The 21366-nt window shown below is 40.7% G+C and overlaps 2 protein-coding genes across 3 annotated transcripts; both read right to left on the reverse strand.

Moving 5' to 3' along the window:
- Nucleotides 1–2249: 2249 nt before the first annotated feature.
- mrpl39 (mitochondrial ribosomal protein L39) lies at nt 2250–10810 on the reverse strand. 2 transcript variants are annotated; one of them, XM_026363160.1, is made up of 10 exons: nt 10646–10810; nt 9809–10015; nt 9355–9494; nt 7861–7960; nt 7648–7715; nt 7071–7183; nt 6869–6934; nt 6102–6255; nt 5101–5148; nt 2250–2426 (listed from the first exon to the last, which is right to left on the reverse strand). In XM_026363160.1, exons 1-10 carry the CDS (start codon nt 10680–10682, stop codon nt 2355–2357), a joined length of 1005 nt encoding a protein of 334 aa, XP_026218945.1. In that variant the 5' UTR covers nt 10683–10810; the 3' UTR covers nt 2250–2354. The 2 variants fall into 2 exon arrangements, with proteins under 2 accessions (XP_026218945.1, XP_026218944.1); XM_026363159.1 differs by having other exon boundaries at nt 2250–2429.
- A 934-nt stretch (nt 10811–11744) lies between these two features.
- On the reverse strand, nt 11745–21170 carry LOC113164060 (ras-related protein Rap-2a-like). The gene is made up of 2 exons (XM_026363161.1): nt 20425–21170; nt 11745–12739 (listed from the first exon to the last, which is right to left on the reverse strand). Exons 1-2 carry the CDS (start codon nt 20736–20738, stop codon nt 12502–12504), a joined length of 552 nt encoding a protein of 183 aa, XP_026218946.1. The 5' UTR covers nt 20739–21170; the 3' UTR covers nt 11745–12501.
- Between the last annotated feature and the right edge of the window lie 196 nt (nt 21171–21366).

Genomic DNA, 21366 nt, shown 5'->3' on the forward strand with positions numbered 1-21366 from the left:
CACACATCATACCTTTACTGAGAGGGACCCGGCCTGACCCCAGAGAATAAATATGATCAGGGAGCACAGACTGAACCTGCTTCATATGTATTCTTATTATATATATAATAATGGCACAAACTATTAGTTATATTGAGGAAAAGAACGAAGGAAAACTGATTTGTAGCTTTAGTAGATGACTGAAGTGTAAAGTTGCTTCAGGTTTTTGGTGCAATTGTTTCCATTTGTGCTTGAACAACCTGTAAACAGTTATGTTGTATTGTCCAAAACCATCCAGCCCCTACTGCAGCCTCCTTCCAACTACTCTGATTTTTTTTTTTTATAAGGTTCTGACCTTATTTTGTGAAGTGTCTTGAGATGACGCTTTTATGATTTGGCGCAAAAATAAATAAACTTGAACTGAATTGATTTTAAAGACAGCAAAAATACATTTCACCCAGGATCAAGACGCTTAAAACTAAACTGGAGCAAAAGATTAAATGAAGAATTAAAGGGTTGAGTGATCAAGGCCAAAAACAGAAAAGGTATTCAGGGCCAGATCACAAGTGTGAACTGTACTGGAGGTTTTGATTTGTTGAAGGCTGTCGCGTTTTAAATTTGTATCAGATGTTGGATTAAAACAAAAAACCCTACAAACTCGGGGTTGTACCTACAAGACAACATACATCTTTTCTTACTATTAACATAAAGAAATGAAAGCAGACGACTGTTTCATCAACTCAAGTCCTGCAGATGAGTTCCTGACTGAACAAGTGTTGGACTCAAACCAGACTGGTCACTGACTTCAGTCCTCACAGTAAGAGATAAAGTGATGGAGCCTCTGGGGCGGACCAACCCCCTGTTGGTCTCATACTGCGCGAGCATAAAATGAAGAACAGAAACATTATGAATTCACTTCTGGTGATACATTATTCCACAGCGTTTTAGTAGCTATTCAATTTTAATACTGTGTGAGCATCTCTCAAGCGCTGCAGCTCTGAAGAATTCAGGGCACACATTCAAACATCTCAATTGGTGCTGGTGGTGTGACCGGGCTCTAAGTCCGAGGCATATGTCCATGGGTGTGTCTGACACATTGTCAGTGTGTGTCGGGGTGGGGGTGGTGGGGTTGGTAGTGGGATGCTTGACTGGGAGCAGCTGCACAGTAACTAACTCCTCTGACCTGAGGGTTTGCTTAATTTGCAGTCATCTGCTGATGGTGACTGATCCAGTTGGACTGTGATTAAATACAGCACAAAAAACAAAGGTCCCTTCACTGAGATACAGAACTCAAGACTGTTTCTGCTCCGTTTTGTGCTACCTGTTGTTCACTTTTGTTCCAGGACACCGACACCAACCCACTCAACCAGGCAGGGGCTCAAATGTCTAACGGGGGGTTTGTAACAAACAAACGGGGGAAGGGAAAGAGGTGAAGTCTGTGGGAGCTGCTCGATTTTCTTTACGTCACAGGGGATCATTAAACATCAGCAGCTGTCTGTAACCACCTGCACTGTTGCACAAACCATGAACTAAACTCTGTCACAATGTAAATACAGTCTGATAACGCATCAGATCAAGTTGTAGTTGTTTACAGTTGCTGCAAGAAATCAAAAGATGTTCTCCTCCCTTATTAAATCTTAAAGCTTTGTGAGCTTTAAGCGACTGATGAGAACAGGAACACATGACCTGTGACACACGCTTCCAAAATAATAGAGGAGAAATTTATCTTGACTAACAATTTATGAGCATTTGCAGCTATAGAGTAGTTAGCGAATAAAATCGTTAATCGTTATTAATCGTTAATAACAACGACAAAGCCGTGAGAGAGCCGTGAGAGAGCCGCCATCGCCGACAGAAACCAAGTGTGTTGTGTGTAACGTATCAACCCTCCTGGAATTCTTTAGAAAAACTAAACTTAAGAGGAGACGGCCTCCTGGCTCGAATCCTCGACTTGCTCACACTTGTTTCTGAACACACTCTGGAGGATTGAGTCCCACCTGTTTGACGAGGCAACAGCTGCACTGCTGCCGACCTTCCAGCGAACGTACACAAACACACACTCCACTTTTGCTGTTAAGCAAACTGCTGACACACTCGCCACACTGACTTTTCTCTCTCTGACTCGTCTCTCTCACTCCTACACATCCAAAATCAGCTGAACGGTTATAAACTCAGGCCCCCCCCCCGTTTGCATGCATATTGTAAGACAACAGGACCACAGGCTGCTTCCAATTTGTGGCAATTTTAAGGAAAAAGAAGATAAGTGGAAATGATTTGTTACATATTTTTGCACATTTATTGAACAAATAGTACAGTCAGATACATGTCAGAGTGTGTGTGTGTGCGTGTGTGTGTGGAAGGTTACACAGCGGCCGTTACTGGCTGGTCAGAGGTGAAGACGACTGAGCAACAGAGGGTGAAGTTGCTTCCTCCACCTCCACCTCCACCACCTGTGGAGAAAGTGAAATAAATTAAATTACCATGTTAATTATTAATCTCTTTTCTGTCTTTTGTTACCATTGTACAAACAGCCTAAAGGAAATAAAAACCACAAAGACAGACCAATACTTCCACAGTGATGTTAGAGATGGTGTGGGGGGAGGATGCCCCCCATGGGGAAAATTTGGGACAATCTGTTTGCAGCGTGGGCGGCTGTGTTTTGAGCGCCAGCTGGAGGCAAACTGGGGACATGCTTCCTACTGCCTGTGGCAGACTCACAAACACACCCACCCACGCCTCGCTGCTTTCATAAACCTGATTCTGGCGAGTTCTGTACAGAGGGACATACAAAACAACAAAACGACTTTGAAACATATAACAGTCTTAAAAATCTAAAGTTGAATTAATATCTGTGATAAAAAGTTGTTGAGCTTCTGTAAAGAATCAACAACCGCAGATACAATCTGAAATTTATCATCTATGAAACATTTCATGCAACTCAGACAACAACAAAGGTTCTTTGTTAAACAAGACGGTTTCAGTTTTGGAAAAAGTAACAGTGATTCTACATTTTCCTCCAACGATACCAACAAACCGCACTGATTCAGGAACAGTAGAGATTTCTGATACTGTTAATAACGAGGGCACCAACACGAACCATACGTGATGAAAATGCTCTACTCATGATCTAAAACACACAAGCTCATCAGTGAAGCACAAAAACAAAAACTGGCTTCATACACTTCAGTTTCATGTTCATCTTTTGATCTTCAGCCTTCTTTATTCTACAGCAAACACAGATGAACTGAATGAGCCTTTATGTCAGAGAACACAGAACAAGAAACACTTCACAGGTCGAACCAGTTTAAACAGTTACTCCTGGATCCTGCTGATGCTCAGACTACAGCTCGCAGATGTATTTTCTAGTGTAAATGTTTGTACGTACATTGTACCAATAAAATACATTCTGGTAGGTACAGGAGTAGTAAATGGAATAATGGAGGGGAACGTTTACTAGAAGCTCAAACTAAATGACAACAAATACCTTCTGAGTTAGTACACGTTAAATAATCACAGGATACAGATAGACCTGTTTCGTCCTTTCCCTGTGGCCACAGTACTGGTCAAATTTTGGATTTGTTTCCTCTCAGCTCGTGAAGTTGAGTAGATATTTCCAATAGACTACTTTCAGGAATCTAAAATACGAAATATGTTGCTTTAACACTTTTTCCTTAATACATAACTTCACGTGTTATTTCTGAGTTTTCATTTCTTCATTCATATTATTCTTACTAAGGAATTTCTGACTGAACAATAGTAGAAAATTAAGCGCAAGAAGTTCAAAACCAAGAATAGTTTGGAAAGAATTTAATTTTACACTATGTTTTTAATTTGATGATGTTCACTGCACATTTAATAAAGCAAAAGAATATTTTGTGAAATATTTTCGCTCGTCCTTATATCTGTGCGTTGATGTCTCTCACAACAAGTGAAGGACAGGCAGGCATTGATTGCAAACACTGAACATGACAGGACAAGCCAGCCTCTTGTGAATTTAATATGTAAACGCTCATGTGGTCTGATGCTCACGTGCATCAGGCTCAGTTTTGTTCACATATACCAACAATACTGCAGCATAAATGTTCAGACTCTGTTGACGTTTATGGCTCCTCTACTTATTAATGGTAGTGGTGTTCTGTTAACACAGGGGACAAAAAGGATAAGAAGGCTGCCCTTCACCAAACACACAAACACAGCAGTGTGCCTTGTGATAATATGGAACTGTGTCCTCTTGGACCATAAAACTGATGTCCACTCGCTCCTGCAGCAGCTCTGCATTAAAATCCATTGCTTGTAAAAATGCCAGAAAGATGTGATGCAAATATCCTCCACGTTTAATGTTAGTCCAACTCTGACAACTCTACTTTTGTCTTTAATAAAGTGCTATTTCAATTCCCCTAACAACCGAATCTCTGAAAATAAAATGTAGGCCACAGAGCACAGTATGTCATCAGTTGCCAAATCAAGCGTGTCTATTAATGACTACATCTTTTTTTTTTTTTCATTGCGCAATCAGTGATGCACAGAGAATGCCAGAAAGGCTGCAGCAAACATATTTCTCCTAGATGGCTCCATCCAAAATTAACTCGTAGCCTAGTTTGAATCTATGCTTCTCCTTTAGTGAGTGACTCAAACTTGGTTGCGCTCAGACACATGGTAGATCCATGTCTAGAATAACAGCTCTGTACCTGGAGAGATTTAAAAATACTCCTTCCTTTGCTCTCCAGTAACTGGCTGTTTCTTTGATGTCGAGTTCAGAAAACGATAGTTTGTCCTTCATGAGGAGGATGAGAACCCTTTTTTTTTTCCTGAAGACTTCAGCCCACGCTACATCTTCTCTGTTTTTGCCAAACTATAAATGCAAAGCAATAAAAATAGCTGGGTTAAATCCTAACCTCTGGCTACTTTGTGAAATCTGAAGTGATGGCTGCATCCAGAGAGCGGGCCGGGTGAATGTGGAACAGGCAGCAATTTGGACAAGTATCCACCATCTAGACCAGACCAATGGCCCAAAACACTAACAGCCCTCCTTCTGCGAGTTGGCCTCAGCGCCTCAGCTTTGATGTCAGAGCTGTTGGACGAGTGTACGAGGTAGAAAACGGAGATTTTTGTTGTTCTTACCAGTTTCTCTGCCCGCTGCCTCAGTTTCCTCCAGACTGTGTGGTGAGCCTGCAGAGAGAAGAAAACGTGACTCACAGGCACATGTAGACACAGATAAAAGTATTTTTATTGCACAATGCTACTGTCCAAATATATACAACAAGCTTTAATAGTGGAATGGTGTTAAATCGTATGATTTGTTTGTACTTATTTTGTTAATCATGTCACCACTGACTGTTAAAGATTTACCTTTTAGTTTCAGCTAAATAAATTCACAACTAAAATGTGTTGCCAAGGAGGGGACAGAAAGTATGTAGGAATGCATGTGGTTTATTTACATAATACACCCAATAGTGCCCAGCCCACACAGACTTACAAGACTTCATCATATTCAGAGGAAAATAATAAAATATAATCCTAAAATATAACACAATGTACAGGCATATAACACAGATATAAGCTAAATAATTCAAACATACAATTCTCTTATGTGTTGATGACAAACATCAAACAAAACTTATAATTTGTCCTCAGACATTAAGTATTCTTCTTGCATATTTCCTATCAACCAAGTTTAATTTAGAGATTGTGATAAAAAGGACAATAAGAGACAAAATGCATTTAATTTGCACTTTCTGTCCTTGGAAACTGAACGATAAACTCCCCATTTCCAGGCCCAAAGGCAGGATGCCATATCTCACCTGAGAACCGACCTCTGAGATTTGATCTGTATCCGTAGAGGATGATTTTATCTGATATTCACTAAATTTGACATTTTTCATCCCAGACATCTGGGTACAATCAGTTTTCAGATTAAATCTGGACCAAATCAATCCCTGTCTGTATTCCAAATACTACTCATGACTTTAAAACACAGCTAATAAACTGTCTAAACTGGGTTTTCATCCTTGTTTGGTCACAAATACACAAAAGTAAAGTAACAAAACTGGAAAGGAAAAAAAAAAGGACTCAGTTGAACTTTTGATTAACATCAGTTAGATTCCACACACACATGTCCGTACCTGCAGCTGCAGAGGCAGGGAGAGGCCCTGTGCTCGGCGGTGGAGGCCCCAGGCTCCCTGTCCCAGGGTGTGGAGAGCTGTCACCTCGTACTGGGAGCACAGACCTGTCCTGGCCACCAGAGGGCCCCCACTGAGCAGCACATGGTCACCACATCTGAAGAAAGGTTGCAGAAGGTTTGTGAAACATGTAAGATATATGCTCAGTCTGTTAGATATACAGTTCTGTGCAAAAGTCTTAGGCTCTATTAGCTTTGTTAGTTTTTTTAGCCAATGCTACAATGACCATATTTATTTATTTATCCGTTTTTTTAATTAGAATCACAATAAACCCAAAAAGCGTCTTCTTGGCTGCTCTCCTCCCAAAAAATACATTCCTGATCAAGCTTCCTCAGACTGTGGAAGGATGAACTTGGCATCCAGATAAAGCTGCTATATGCAGAGTCAGGTCTTTTTTTGGACGTTTAGTCTCTCAAAGAAACTGAGAAACTTCTCATTGGATTTCTAATCAGGTCTTCCACTCCTGTTTTTGTGCTGGAACTCTTCAGATTACTCTACATTGGTCACTACAGTTTCTAAATGTAATGTGAACATATTTCCTATGTGTTGTAGTTTAATTCTAATAAAGAGACTAAGAAATAAATGTGTTTAAAAAAATCTAATGGTGCCCTAAGACTTTTGCACTGTAATGTATATAATTGTGTCATGAACCTGACAACACTGTAAATGAGGGGACGTTAATAAAGTTTAACAACCAAAGGAAAGGTCACCTGTAAAGCATCACTGTGCCTTTTGGATTTCGTGCAGCTTTCTGTTCCACTTCTTCCTGTTTACATCTAGAAGAGAGAAAAGTGTCACAACATGCACCAGGTGTTTATGAAATGAGAAGTAACACATATACACAGTGACACCAGGAAGGCAGAAGCATGAAGTGAGGACTCCTGACCTACTGTAGGTCAGGAGTCAGTTTACCTGGTGTGTGAGAAGACCTCTAACGCCACAGACGGAGCCACCTCCAGAGGCTCCCAAACCAGGTCCTGATGGATCAGCTGCTGGGCCCCTCGTGTCAGAGAACGCAGTGACTCCTGGAGGGAAAACACACTGGGTTACAAGGTCAACTCACTGGTACTCACAGTACTTTCACAGTCTTCATGGGTCCAAAGGAGCCTCGTCTACAACAGATGAGTGTAAAATGTCACTTAAGAGCAACTGAATACCATGTGATGATCTGGGTTTTTGTGACCTCCCATGGTGCAGTTATGTAGACGTCATTGGTGGTAAATAATTAAACGCATTTACTAAGTTCTCTATTTATGTATAATTTTAAGGTATTTCTATTTTACTCTGTTACTTTTACTGTACTACAGTTTAGAGGGAAGCATTCTAATATGACATTGCTTTCTTAGTGCAGCAATGCCTCCCAGCTTAATGATTAGCTTAAAGTTACATTTAACAGCGTGAAAAGAAGTTTAGGCACCTGACAACAATAGTGGACACAACTGCAGAGACTTAACTGAGTTTTTGACCATGCAAAGACACGAACCCCTACCTCAGAAGGAGTCCACGAATCCAACTGAGGATCGAGCACCACATCACAGCAGAAGGCTCCTGAAGTGACTGCATGGAAATACATCAGAATGTATGAAGTCATGACTTGAAAGAATATACAGTAACTACTTCTTTATGGTCTGAGGACAGACAAAGCTTTATGGTAGTATAGCAGAAGACCACGGTCAGTCTCTGAGAAGAGAAGCACGTCTACCTGGCACCTCTGGTGTGGTGAGCAGCTCCACTGTAAAGTCGTCCTTGAAGGCGGTCTCCAGCACCTGACCCAGAAGGGCAGCACATGAACGCCAATAAGCCTGGGAAGACAAAGAACAAAATGTGTCCATGTTGAGTGATTACAAATGATGTGTATGATACTCTGGCTGCAAGAATATGTAAGAATTAAAAAATGGTATGATCATAAAGGTAGTTATTAATTAGACTGATGTGTTTCCATGGAAACCTAAGCAACAAACAAGAGGTTGGAATGTGACTGATGGTATATCACTTCAGTTTCAATATGATAGATCTCTTACAGACATACTGACATACCTTTCTCCTAACAACATCTGTTTAAAGGTTTGGCATCACTTTTTCACAGTCTAACATTTTGTTGGCCTACAGGGTAAATCTGTACTCATCAGACCACATGACCTTCTTCCATTGGACAGTTCTTAACCCAGTTTTAGTAGTTTCATCAGTCTCCTTAGATGTTTTCTTTTCTTGATAATGCCAATACTTTGACTCTTCTGAAACAGATTAACATATTTTCCACAACCACAGGATGCGTCTTCAGACATGGTTGTTTAATAAATGAGAAGTTACTCACTGCATCAGTTAGGGTTAAATAACTTGTCGCCAGCTGAAAAATAATCATCTACACAGTAATTATCCAGTGGGAGACTCTTATCTATTTGCTTAGTTAAATCCATGTGGTGACTTTTTTTTTTGGACAGGCAGTGTTTACATAGCTGCACAAGGATTTTCTAAAAAAATCACTTATAGTTTTACATTGCATTAGCAAACAATGTGCCACTGGAACACAGGCATTTCTAACAACTGACCCCAAACAGTTGTGTACAGTATGCAACTTCTGTGGCTCAACAGTAACTGACAGGACTATCCCACTGCCTGATCAATAATTTGCTGGAAAAAGAAGTTTTAGGCAGGTACTGACAAATCAGATTTCCATATGTCATAATGCATGTGACTTAAATAAATGGGTTTCAATCAGTGTCTTATGTTTGACAGTCATTGTAAGTAGATGTAACCAAACCAAATATTAAAGCTAGCCTTAGCTAACATGCTCCATCACAGCCATTTTTATAATGATAATGGAAATATGGAGACACCGGGTCAAACAACTAGCAGACATAAACATTATAGTTACATGTTATCAGGTGCATTTTAACAGGACACACCAGTGTTTCTCAACGTCATGTGAACCACAGTGACTTTTCCCAATAGTTTTCATATTCAACACTTCACTCACTAAAAATGCAATTCCTGCAATAAAGTGTTCATGCACTCTGTAAATTATAAAATTTATAACAATTATCTGTTTCTAAATTGCAATGGTAATTAATAATACAATTCTTTGCCTTTCCCCCCTGCTGGGTCTTTACTTCCTCCAGTAGAAATAGCCACAAAGAAGAAGCAACAGCTGAAACTAAAATAAAAAAGATTTAGTTATTTTATCTTGGAGGAGTACCTGGTTCACCGGTGTTGGATCACTGTCTTTAAATGTGAGAAGGGTGAGAGAGCAGGAGTGGGTGAGGGGCTGCTGGAGAGGCCACAGTTCCCCATCCACTAAGGCCAGAGCTGAGTTAGTCACATGGTACTCCGTCAGATCTAAGAGGAAAAAAAAAGAAAAAAAAGATTTTTAATTAAACATGAATCAATAATCTATCAATCATTTTCCCCATCGTGGGATGAATAAAGTCTATCTGATCTTATCTTATCTTACATCATTCATTCATTCATTGATTCATTCATTCACTAAAGCTGATAAATTGACTTCTACTGCTTATTAATTTACTTTTATTTCTACTTACTGCTACCCTGTTTAAAAAAATGGTTACATGGCCAAAGTACTGAGCAAAAAAAAAAAATTATAATAACAATATTTTAGAGGCTGATGAAGAGTGGCACTTTATTTCACTCACGTCTGGCACAGCTCAGTGGAGTGGACACCCCTTTGTTCATAATAAGCAGCGTCCCATCCAGGCCAGGTCCCTGCATGGACACCTCTATCTTCTCAATGCGGGGGTACAGACCTCTCTGCCGGGCCTGCTCTCTAGAGAAGACGGCGCTGCGCTGGCTGCGGATCTCTGCACCTGGTGGACGCACAGCCGCTGCAGCAGACGCAAAGCCTGTGGAAAGTTAGTGGGTGGATTTAGACAGAAAGGAAGGATGCACGACGAACAAGAGGTGTTAAAATGACAGTAGAGGATTGAGGGCTTATCACTTGTATAATGCAAAATATTTCAACAGTACAAAAAACAGTATCACATCAGTGATTTTTATTGCAAGAATGTTGTATTAGTTAAGCATACTTAAAATAATGACATCAATGACAAGAGTATTCCCCATTTTAAATCCACCTCCTAACACATACTCTTTATACTTAACTGAGTAAGTAACACTGGACTGATGGAGAAAAGTATTTATACACCATCACATTAAAGTCAATCCAGTGATTATACACGTAGGTTAATTAACATCTTGAGATATTTTCACCTGGCAGAGCTGCAAAAACACAGGAGCATTTAATTTCATAACACTAACTAGAGGAGCTCCTGCTATTGTCTTTGTTGGTTAATCTAAAAATAAATCCTGTTACTAATTATACACGTATTTTAGTGTACAGGTCAAGCTAATGTATGTTTTAATCATACTAACATACAATGTAAAAGCTACGAGCTGTCATCATAACCCAACTAAATAGCTGCCTGACACACAAATGCTAGCTAAATGCAGTTAGCACTGAATTAGTTACTTACGGCGCCGAAGAACTTGACTCACGGCCCTAGTCGCCATTATGACTAATATTTCTACAGCTATAAGAAAAACAAACTAAAAAAGACACAGAAGGACAAACGGGTACGAAGTCTGTTATAAACCCCAATGACTGAAGGACGCCATGCCTGCGCTGTGTGCAGCGTATATTTAGGTCCGGGGAGGAACAAAAGTAAGACGCGGATTGGTTCCATGTGACCTACAAAATGAACTGAGGTTGTAGTTTATGACAGGAGGTGTCGCTGTTGTCAGTCCATGAGGCTTATTTAAAAGAATAATATAAAATGTAGGCTGTTATTAATGGAGAGAAAACTAATCCTGATCTGTATCAGCACCAATTTCATCAAGACAGATCCTAAAAACATAATAAATCCTCACTTTTTTAATAGTGCTACAGACCCTTGTGATAAATTTTCGATATTTATGGCGTCCCTCTGCAATTTAACTATGAATTCCCTCAGTCTCGCTTTCACAGGTGTTGAAAGACTGTTGCTCTTATGCTGATTGGATGTAATCCAGCGTTAGGATCTCAGCTCTAATGTCTCACATGTCTTTAATTTCATCCTCTAATGGACTCAAATGGCACCCAGAATTTGACAAATGCCTGTTGGAGTTTTCAGGACCAGAATCAGCAGTAAGTGTTGGCACTAATGGCAGAAGCAGCCGGGCCAAGAAACACAGGACAAAAACATAATGATATAATAAATCATCTCGCCACAGGCTGGGAAAGAGCCAGATTACTGCTAAACAGCTAAACTTTGAAGCTACTTTCACATTGACCTCTGAAGGTTTCAACTAAATGGAGAGGGGAGACTTCAAAGTTGTGAACTGCTTTTACAAACGGCTCATTAAACAATAAAAAGCAAGAGACATTTGTGCATAAAGATTTATTTTTGTTGAAAATAAGTGTTTCTCACATTGAACCACTAAGATATCAGATGTGAATCAGGATAAATGAACTACGCACTGACACTGATGCTCGTTTCATACAATGTAACAAGGCATTTGTATTGTCTGTAGGGTGTAAAGACAAGCGTTTGCACTTGACTGACTGATCAGTTGATTGATTGATGCTGTCTCTTTGGGTGAGATTGATTGTACTCGATGTCAGTGTCACAGTACAGCTTCATGCACGCGTCATCCACAGTATGTCAACATTAGGGATGTTACGAATACATTTCTCCAGTCTCCTCTTTTAGACATTCGTTCATCTGTTCATTCATTCGTAGATAGATAGGCCTGCTGTATCATTAACTTCCAGTATGACTCCTTCACAGTGGTGTTGCTTGACATCCCTTCAAATACTCGGTGATTGTTCTTGCACTGTCAAAAAGTCCCAAAAGTGCAAAAAGAAACATACAAGCAGAAGAAAACAGGACCAATAAAACCATTGAGCACACTGCCATCTCTGCTTGGACCTATGGCTGGTTTGCCAGAAGCTTTTAGCACTATGATCCTTCTTGTCGGATGGCTTTTAAGTTGGTTTTGGCACCGTGCTGCCTTTGGGAAACCCCACAAAACTCAATCTTGTTAATCAGGAAGATGGTGATGGATGTGGGAGGTCATATGTTGTTTTTTTTTTTTTTTCTTTCATGAGAAAATCCACCCTGTGTGTGAGGAGAGATAAATGTTGAAATGTAATTTCCATTAATCAGCTTTGTCTACTTCTGCTACATGATTTTCCTAGAAGAGCACCGACCTGAACTGCTAAATACAGAAAACAGGTAGAAAGAGTGAAAGCAACAGTGGATCTCCCTCTACAATGTGTCTAACATGAATTCATTTGCATCCTAATTTCTACTTCCCTCCCATCCATCACCCCTCCAGCGGACTGAGGCTGCTACTGTATGCTGCAGGCGGGGCAACAGGTCTCCCTGCGGTCTGGGAGAGGGCAGAAGTCCATCTGCCTGACAATCTCAGCAAAAAGCTCGTCCACCATGGTCTTGCTCTTGGCCGAAGTCTCCATGAAGGGGCAGCCCCAGTCCTCAGCAAGCGCTTGGCCCTCACTGGGGGACACTTCCCTCTCCTCCTCCAGGTCCACCTTGTTACCAACCAGCACCACCGGCACCTGTTGGTACCTTTAGACAAGAGAGAGGAAGTAAAATCATTACAGTGCACATCTGAAATTCACTGTCTTTGTCTCCTGCTGGGTGTGTTTTGTTACAGACTGAGACTAAAGGAACAGCCAGATACCTAAGGGAGAAAATTAGAGAAAAAACGCAGTGACAGCCAGTGTGAGTGTGTTTGTGTGTGTGCAGTGTTGGCCTACATACTGTATTTGTTAGATGCTGAAACAATACGAGTTTTATACAACACACAATGGCACAAGATGGGAGGGATAAACACAACAACATTCAGTTCCAGCTCCCTGGGGGGCTCCATCACTCCCTGGGTGTCTTATATCTGTAGGCGGTCCCATTAGGAAGCTGTCATCTCCACAACATAACTGCGTCTTTTAAAAGCTGTGATGCTCTATTTATTCCTGGATACATAATATGTGCTAGCGCCACATGAAAGCTGTACATTTACTGGCCTCTTGTTTAAAATCATTAGCTCTTCACTTAGCATCATTTCCATCATGCACCAAGCATGTCTTCACAGATCAAAAGCTTTCTTCCCCAGCGTGTGGCTGATGATCCCGGTCCTCTTTCTTCTGAGTCATCAATACAAGGAAACCAGGCTGGGCAGAGTAATGGAATAGGTTATTGAATAATTGAATAAAGCTAATGTGCTGATCTCACATGGTGGGACATGAGCATTGGCCTAGCACCCAGGAAGCAACTATTTCTTAAACTTTCAAAGTCTACATTTGTTGTCATAGAGAATTTTATTCCAAAACATGTTTAAAATCTATGTTTTTATATTTACAGATGACTAGTGATAAATCAACAAATATGACTTCATAACATCTTTCAGCTCTATGTTTTGGTTTTGCAGCCTACGACTTCAGTGCTTTGGTTCACTATCACTGCTCTCCTAGTTCTGTTGCACATGTTCACCCCTGCAAAACCCACACATTTTATGACATAGCTGGTGACCACAGTGGGGCTACTTACAGCTAAAGAGCCAGACATGTCCCTCAGGAGTCAGTGAGCATCAAAATGTTACAAGAAGATCAAACTTATATTTATCAGGTGGTCTGGAATATAATTTCAAATAAATGCTAAAGGTGATAAGTGGCAGCCAGATGTGTAAATATAAGCTGTTTGTTCATATATCAATTTAAAAGGTGATAATGCAGCAGGAGTTTTGTTCACAGTTTGTTTTTGCTGCCCCCCGGTGGTCAAAAATACATTTATTGCAGGTTTAATGCAACAACATAGAACAGCCACACAATATAATAGTCTATACAATTTTGTGCTTCTGTTTGTGGAGTTCAGGCGACATTTTCCTGTTGTTTTCTGTTTCCAGATGACAATAAGCTATTGCATAAAGCAAGATTTATAAAGAAATGTTTGCCAACAGCTTCTAGATGAACTAGAATAAAAGATTCAAGTTGGACCTTGTTGCCCAACATCAGCCATGTTCCCAAATGTTGTTGAAAGCCTTTTCAAAAGAGAGGCGGCTATTACAACAGCATGTTAACATCCATGGTTTGCAATGAGACAGTCAACATCTACATGTATAATACCAGACAGGACACTGTTCAAGTCCAACATATGTCATTACACTTAGACACTGTTCATGTTTAGTCTGATTAAATAACTACAGAATGTCAATTATAGAGAGTATATATTCTCACAATAGGTAATGGCACCGAGCACCTAATAGCCTCCACCATCAGTCATTCCTAAGTGCATTCTGAGCCCGGCTTATTGATCTGCTGGTGCTATTGAGAAATGGGCTCTTATCTACAAATTGGTGGCCTGCTGCCATACTGCTCAGCCGGGAGATGAGCTGAAGCGTAGAAAGGAGCTGGCAAACATCTCACTGAGCTAAAGAGGGTCAGAAAGTTGGATGAAATTAGTGCAGGAGGCAGAGAGGGGGAGAAGTGAGTACCATAGTGGAAAGTGGGAAGGAGAAGCATCTGATGAAGTGTACTTGAGCAAAACAGTGAGGTCCTATAAGTTTCCAAGGTGCTGCTCTTGGTTTGAGCTTGACCTCTGACCCCTTACTGAGGAAGTGCATCCCAAAAAGTTCTAATGATTATCGATGTGAGCAATTTCTGCCCTAACTGCTCCATAAATGTGCTTAAAGTCGAGCAGAAAAACGTCGCTCATCAAGGCTCAAATGCCAAAGACTTCCCTGTTGGCATTTTCAGCCGCAGCCGCTGACCTCAGCGGGACAAGTATCTCGCACAGAAAGCTGGACTCTAGAGGGTGCGAAGTGTGAACAAGGAGAGCAGCACATAGACAAATGCAATCTAACAGCCTTGCAGGAGAAACTCTATATATATCTACAAAGACACAGGGAGAGCCATTTTTTCTAGGTTGGGGAGTTTGCATATAGAGAATGTTTGTTGCAGCATCAATCTACCACTCCCTCATCGCCAGATATGGTGAAACTGAAACTACTCAACACAGAATGAAGAAAAGTTGCCCTGCAGGGATTTACACACTGATATGATGTAATATTGCAGAATATATCAGATTAAACACTAGAGTACATTAGAGTTTAGCTGCAGCAGCTGAATATCTAATAATAATATCGCCCTACATTTCCCTATATATCTTTTAATATCTACATAGCTTTTAATATGGTGACTTATTTACATGTGTGACATTTTATTGATTTTAATGTTTTTTGGCTTTTTCCTGCTCTTTATCCACATATGTCCCTTTATTTCTGGAGGAACAGCTTTAGTACTTCCACTTTCCCGTGTGTTGGATTTTTGAAGTAGACACCAGCGGGGTATTGAAATCTGTATTGGTTTCCAAATGATACACAGAGAATAATGCTCTGCTGCAAAGCTGCTGAGCTCCATTCTTTTAAAGCCATCAGGAGGTGCAGATAATGGGCAAAAGCCACAGGTCAAAATGCTGCATCCTCACAATGCAAGTAGATTATTTTGCTGGTGAACATAGGAATATGCGCCATTTGACTCTGCGGGGTGTTATTCAGCTTTTGGGAAACACAAACCCACCCACACACAGAGAATCTGTGTTTATAACTTACAAAAGATGGACTCTACATTTTCCATTTAGCCTCAAGATACAGCAGCCTTATTAAAGCTACCTGCTGTGCTAAATAGCACACAGTGATCTCACTTACACATTTTCACAAGCCCCACAGCTCCGACAAACGCACACACATAAACATTAGAGGAGGAACAATCACGCATCTCTACCACGTAGCCCTCCAACCCTACAGCCGCCTCTTTGCTCTCTGCATCTGCTGTTAATTAGCAGTTGTAGCAGATACACTGTCTGACACTGACAACCAGCTTAACACACGTATCTGCTTGTAGGACCGGACAGAAAAATCACAGAACTTACAGCGCCTACACTGTGTTAACTCCCAAAGGGTGTTACAAGGCTTCTACAGCTGTTTCTGTAGAGCCCTGGCATCCTGGTTACATGAAGTCGAAAGCAAGGAAACAAAATAACAAACCACAAAAATGTCTGTGATAAACAGACAAAAAGAGGGGCTGCACAGCAGATGGAGAAGGTCTTCAGAGTCTTTTTGTTAATGATGAAACTCCAAGCTTCATTTCCATTTTTAATGCTGCAGCCCAGCTCCACTACAAAATCTTTAACCAGATGCAAACACCGTCTGCAGAGCTTAGGGAGCACAGGAGTTAACACAAGCCCTTGTTCATTATTTCTTTTGCAAAGGTGTGACTTGCAGTTCAAATTTAACTTTCAGTGTTGTCTTTATGTTAGGATGGAAGGGAGGGGGGGTTATCTTGCTTTATTTTGCCCTAACCAATCAGTAGCTAGCGACGTATTCATCCCAACACAATGTCATTTTTCTTGCCACAGAAACTGTAGTGGTTGCTAGGGAACAGTTGACTTAAAGGTACCCTGTGGACCGGTCGTGTAAACAAATAAAATGATGGTTTCTCTAGTGCAAGAGCACTAACTAATGTATAATTGTGCAGAAAATAAAGTTCCTTCAACCTCCTGTTTTACCAAAACACATGCTTTTAAACCGATTATGTCACTCATTAAATGTTCCCTTGGGATCTGGAATCTAAACGTGATAATCATCTTAATGTGGGAAAAGCCCACATTCAGATCAAATCAAAGTACTTGTTTCCTAAGGGATGAATCTGAGGGGTGGCAAGATGATTAACAAGTTCAGAAAGAAGTGGAAAACACTTAAACGGTGGAGTAAATGTGTTAAGTCCAAGCACTTCACACGCACCATCAATGAGCGCTCTGCTCTTGGCTCCCCTCAGCTCACATTTTAAACCCACGTTAGCTGCTTTAACAAGACACTCTTTTCCTGATGACAAACACTAAAAGCCTGAGGTCAGGAAGTTGCTGTGTACCTACACCAAAGTGCCCCCCGAGACCCGTTGGACTCTCCACCCTATTCCCAGTCAGCGACGCGTGATGCTCACCTCCTGCTATTAGACACAGCATCAGTGCGGCGTGAAGCTCATGTGCTTTGAACGTGCCGATACAACTATAAACTTTAACACGCAAGCAAGCAAAGAGATGATTAGATTGTGAGTAGGGATACGCCCAGATACTGTTTTCACTGATAGCAGCATGGGGTTTATTTGGTTAGTCTGTGCATTGCTGGAGGAGGGAAGTATGTCGAAGATGACACAAAGCACAAAATATTAACATGGCAGAGCTTAAATGAATGAAATTGTGTGTGTGTGTTTATCAGTCTTGCTGCTGAAAGAAAAAACTATTCAGTTATTGCAGGGCACGGCTTATGTGCTAATCTATTGTATTATAGATTTCCTGGTTGTAATGAAGATTTATTGTTGCTAGTAATCCTTTAATCATGACAGTATTGTTATTACTAATCTAATATCAGCTGCTTTCAACTATAAGAAGTGTTAATGACATGTTGACATTAATAATTTGTAATAATGAACCTGTATGTAAATAAACAACCTGAGTAAAAGTGTAACTTATTAGGACAGGGAGGGAGAACAATACAATACCACCTTCAGGCCTATAATAATAATAATAATAATAATAATAATAATAATAATAATAATAATAATAATAATAATAATAATAATAATAATAATAATAATAATAATAATAATGTGATACAGTTTGTGGGTTTGTGGGCAGCAGCAGAAGACTGTGGCTTCACACACTGCCGTCTCTACATATAACACAACACAGTAACATACAGAATCTCACTTCTTTTCCATGTTTCCCCCACAAAGAGCCTTGCATAAGCATTCTGGTTTATATGACTCCTTAATGGAGGCCTGATGTCTTCTTGGCTTCCAACCCAACACAATCCCATTAAGATCTGGTGAGCGGGCACATACTACATCTCTGTGTTGTGCTGTTGCTGGCTCAGCAGGGAGTTTTGGAGGAGGGAGGCCCATCTCCTGGAGACAGCTAATGGAGACCAGGACCTGATAGTGTTGCTTGTTTCATTAAAGCTCGACTCCCAGTGAACACAAGGCTGTTTGTGTTTAAAAGACCAACTGGGCCTATTCTTACTCTCCTTAAATAGCCTCTTTATTATATACAGTATATATATATATATTATATTATTTCTCAGTTTTTCTCTCTCATGTGAAGAGGCTGACTCATCTTTCCCAACAGAGTGAAGCAGTGAATTTGGGAGTTGGCCAGTAAATAAAACTGACTGAGAGACGTTACTGTTGTGTGCTTGTGTGTCATTCTTTTCATAATAATAATTTCTCTCATGCATGCTCAAAATGTGCTTCTGCAAATGAAACATAAACGCATCACCATGAAAATGCCCCGCCCATTTCTCACATCTTCAAATTGCAATATTCAGTTTACGATTATTTATCTAAATCAAAGAAAAGCAGCAAATGCTCACATTTGGAAACCCAGAACAAGCCAGGGTTTGGCATCTTGGGCATAATTGGTTATTTTATTTATTTGCTGTTTTGTATTTAGCAAGAATTTCTGCTTCAAACCCAGAGCAGTGTGAAATAAAAGTATGAATTATTTATAGATATACACTTGAGAACAGGGGTTGCTGGTGCAGTGTAGGCAGCTGCTTTGGGTGGCGGCTGGCTAGAAGCGGCAGAACACAGTTTTATTCATCATTATATTATTAATTTCGGAGGAGTTCCCTCATGCACTTGTCCCTGCTGTGCATCGTCAGCTGTGACGCGCTCCCGCTTCCTCCCGGCCTGTGACGTCTGTGCTACGGGAGCATTCGGTTCACTCCAGGGATGGAGCTGAAAAGCACTGCACCAAACTACACAGATTAAATTATGAAGTATTGTAACACAACATGCAGTTATGTCAATAAATGTGCTGCGGCCTTGCAGGGGGATGCACTTACTCGATGCCATTTTACTTACTGCAGAAGGGAGAAAACTAAAAGGAGAAACACAGCAACTGAGAAAATGAAAAACTTTGAACTGGATGCCATTGAATCCATAAATTCAATCCTAATCTAAAAATGGAACACCCATTTTACACTCACAGCCAACATGTTAATTGGTGAGCTACACAGATGACGGTGGGCAAAATCAGTGTGAATAAACCTTCTGGTCTGCTTATTGTAGGTACATGCAAACAAAACATACAAAAATATGGCTTTGCTAAAACTGGCATATCTGGAGTTAATATAGATTCAACAGCCAGTAGCTGTGTACTTTGTTCATGTTTTGCAAAATCCACTAGGGCTAAATAAAAAGGGCATTTTTATGGCCTTTTTGAATAAATAGGCCTGAGGAAGTCAGTGCCTGTTTTACACCGCTGTGGCAGCTATGACTAATAAGATGAAGATAATGACCAGTGAGGATAACTGAAATATTAGTGGCTACTGTCCTCCCATGTATTCAGCTTAAAATAATGGTCTTATTAATATCTCAATATAAGTATTTTGCTTTTATTTTGAAAAATACAAGCAACAAGTGTTCCTGGCTGCAAATGAACTAGTTTAAGCTTTTAATGCTATTAATTGAAATTCTAATCTGTTTTGTTAAATAAAAACCAGAACGTTTCTTAAAAGCACAGCCTGTAGCCTCACAGTCAGTTAGTGTCTTTAAACAAATTAAGGACGGCTCTAAGCCAACAGCAGCAATATGTCTGTACCAAAAAGAAAGATCACAGCTTTTCTTCCACTCGCTCGTCTTCACATGAGCTCAGTGGATTTGGTGAGTAATGGACTGAACTGATCAAAGCCATCCAGAGTTAGTCATGTGCGAAAGAAAGAGAATATCAACCGAGTCAGAGTTCAGCGGGTTGATTTATAACAGGTGAGCCACAGCTGGGCTCTTATCAAGAACATATGCAGCTTCTCAAGAAACACTGGACAACAGCAAGAAATGACAGAAGTATGACATGATCCCTAACGTTAGGTGTATAAAATAAATGAATAAATATTAAACTTGGAGCTTTTCAAATGGTGCTAATGGACCTTTAGGGGCCCTTGGGTAGTTCCAGGGGGTACCCCAACAAGATCCGTTGAATTTTATGTGTTTATTTCACTGCTAATGTATCAGAAAATGTTTATAATGATTGTGGTTATTGTACATTCCTCCCCCACTCATACTTGTGGTTGTTCCACCTTTGGGTGTAGGTATGAAAACAGTCTTTTACACCATATTATATTATAATATAGTCTGTATTTTATAATACAGTGGTATTATACATATTATAATACATTACCCAGTACAATGACAGCATCTCACCGTTTGACCCTGATGATCTGGTCTCTCATAGGCTTGATATCCTGAAAACTTTGCTGGTTCACCAGACTGTAGACCAGGATGAAGCCTTGGCCGTTCCTGATGTAAAGATCCCTCATGGAGGCGAACTGCTCGGTGCCGGCTGTGTCCAGGATCTCCAGCACAGACGGAGAGGAGTCCACCTCAATCTCCTTCCTGTAGAAATCTTCAATGGTCGGGTCGTACTTCTCTATAAATGTCCCTGTGACAAACTGGACCGTCAGCGCGGACTTCCCCACCCCGCCGCTGCCCAGCACCACCACCTTATACTCCCGCATAGCGCTCCCGTGGAGTTAAATCCAACATGCAGAGAAGAAAGTATTGAGCAGCGGGTAAAAGAAACGCATCCCCACACGCAGGAGTCAGAATGCAGGCATCAGACGGCGACAGCCTCCGGTAAATGAGATGCTCTTGCAGCTATAGGCGGACAAACTGAGACGATGCTGGAGCATTTAGCCTTGAGATGCACGGCCACAGCCTCTACTGAAATATTCCCACGCTATCTTGAAGGGACACCATTCCCGAGGCATCCATAATGCAATAAGGCGTCGGTGTTAGATGGGCTATTATTAGAAACAACTAGACGACACATCTTTCTGTGTGCCGACAAAACAGAAGGGCTAGCCCTACATTTCCCTGCACGGTGGGGTACAGTAGAGTTAAAGGCAAAGAGCCTGTTTAGCCTTAAGAGGACAACGGCGCTGGGAATCCACGCCTCTGGAGTCGGTGCAGCCACAGGATGTTACTGTGTCTTCAAACGTATGGAGGGTGATTAGTGCCACACGAGGAACCGAGGGAGCCTACATGCGTTGAATCCTGACAAAGAGGTTGATCCTTATTTTAGTGGAAAAGAAACAAAAAGAGAAACGTGTAAAGCAGTAAGGCATCTTTATTTTAAAAGGTACC

The sequence above is a fragment of the Anabas testudineus genome, chromosome 2, assembly GCF_900324465.2.
Source record: "Anabas testudineus chromosome 2, fAnaTes1.2, whole genome shotgun sequence".
Lineage (NCBI taxonomy): Eukaryota > Metazoa > Chordata > Actinopteri > Anabantiformes > Anabantidae > Anabas > Anabas testudineus.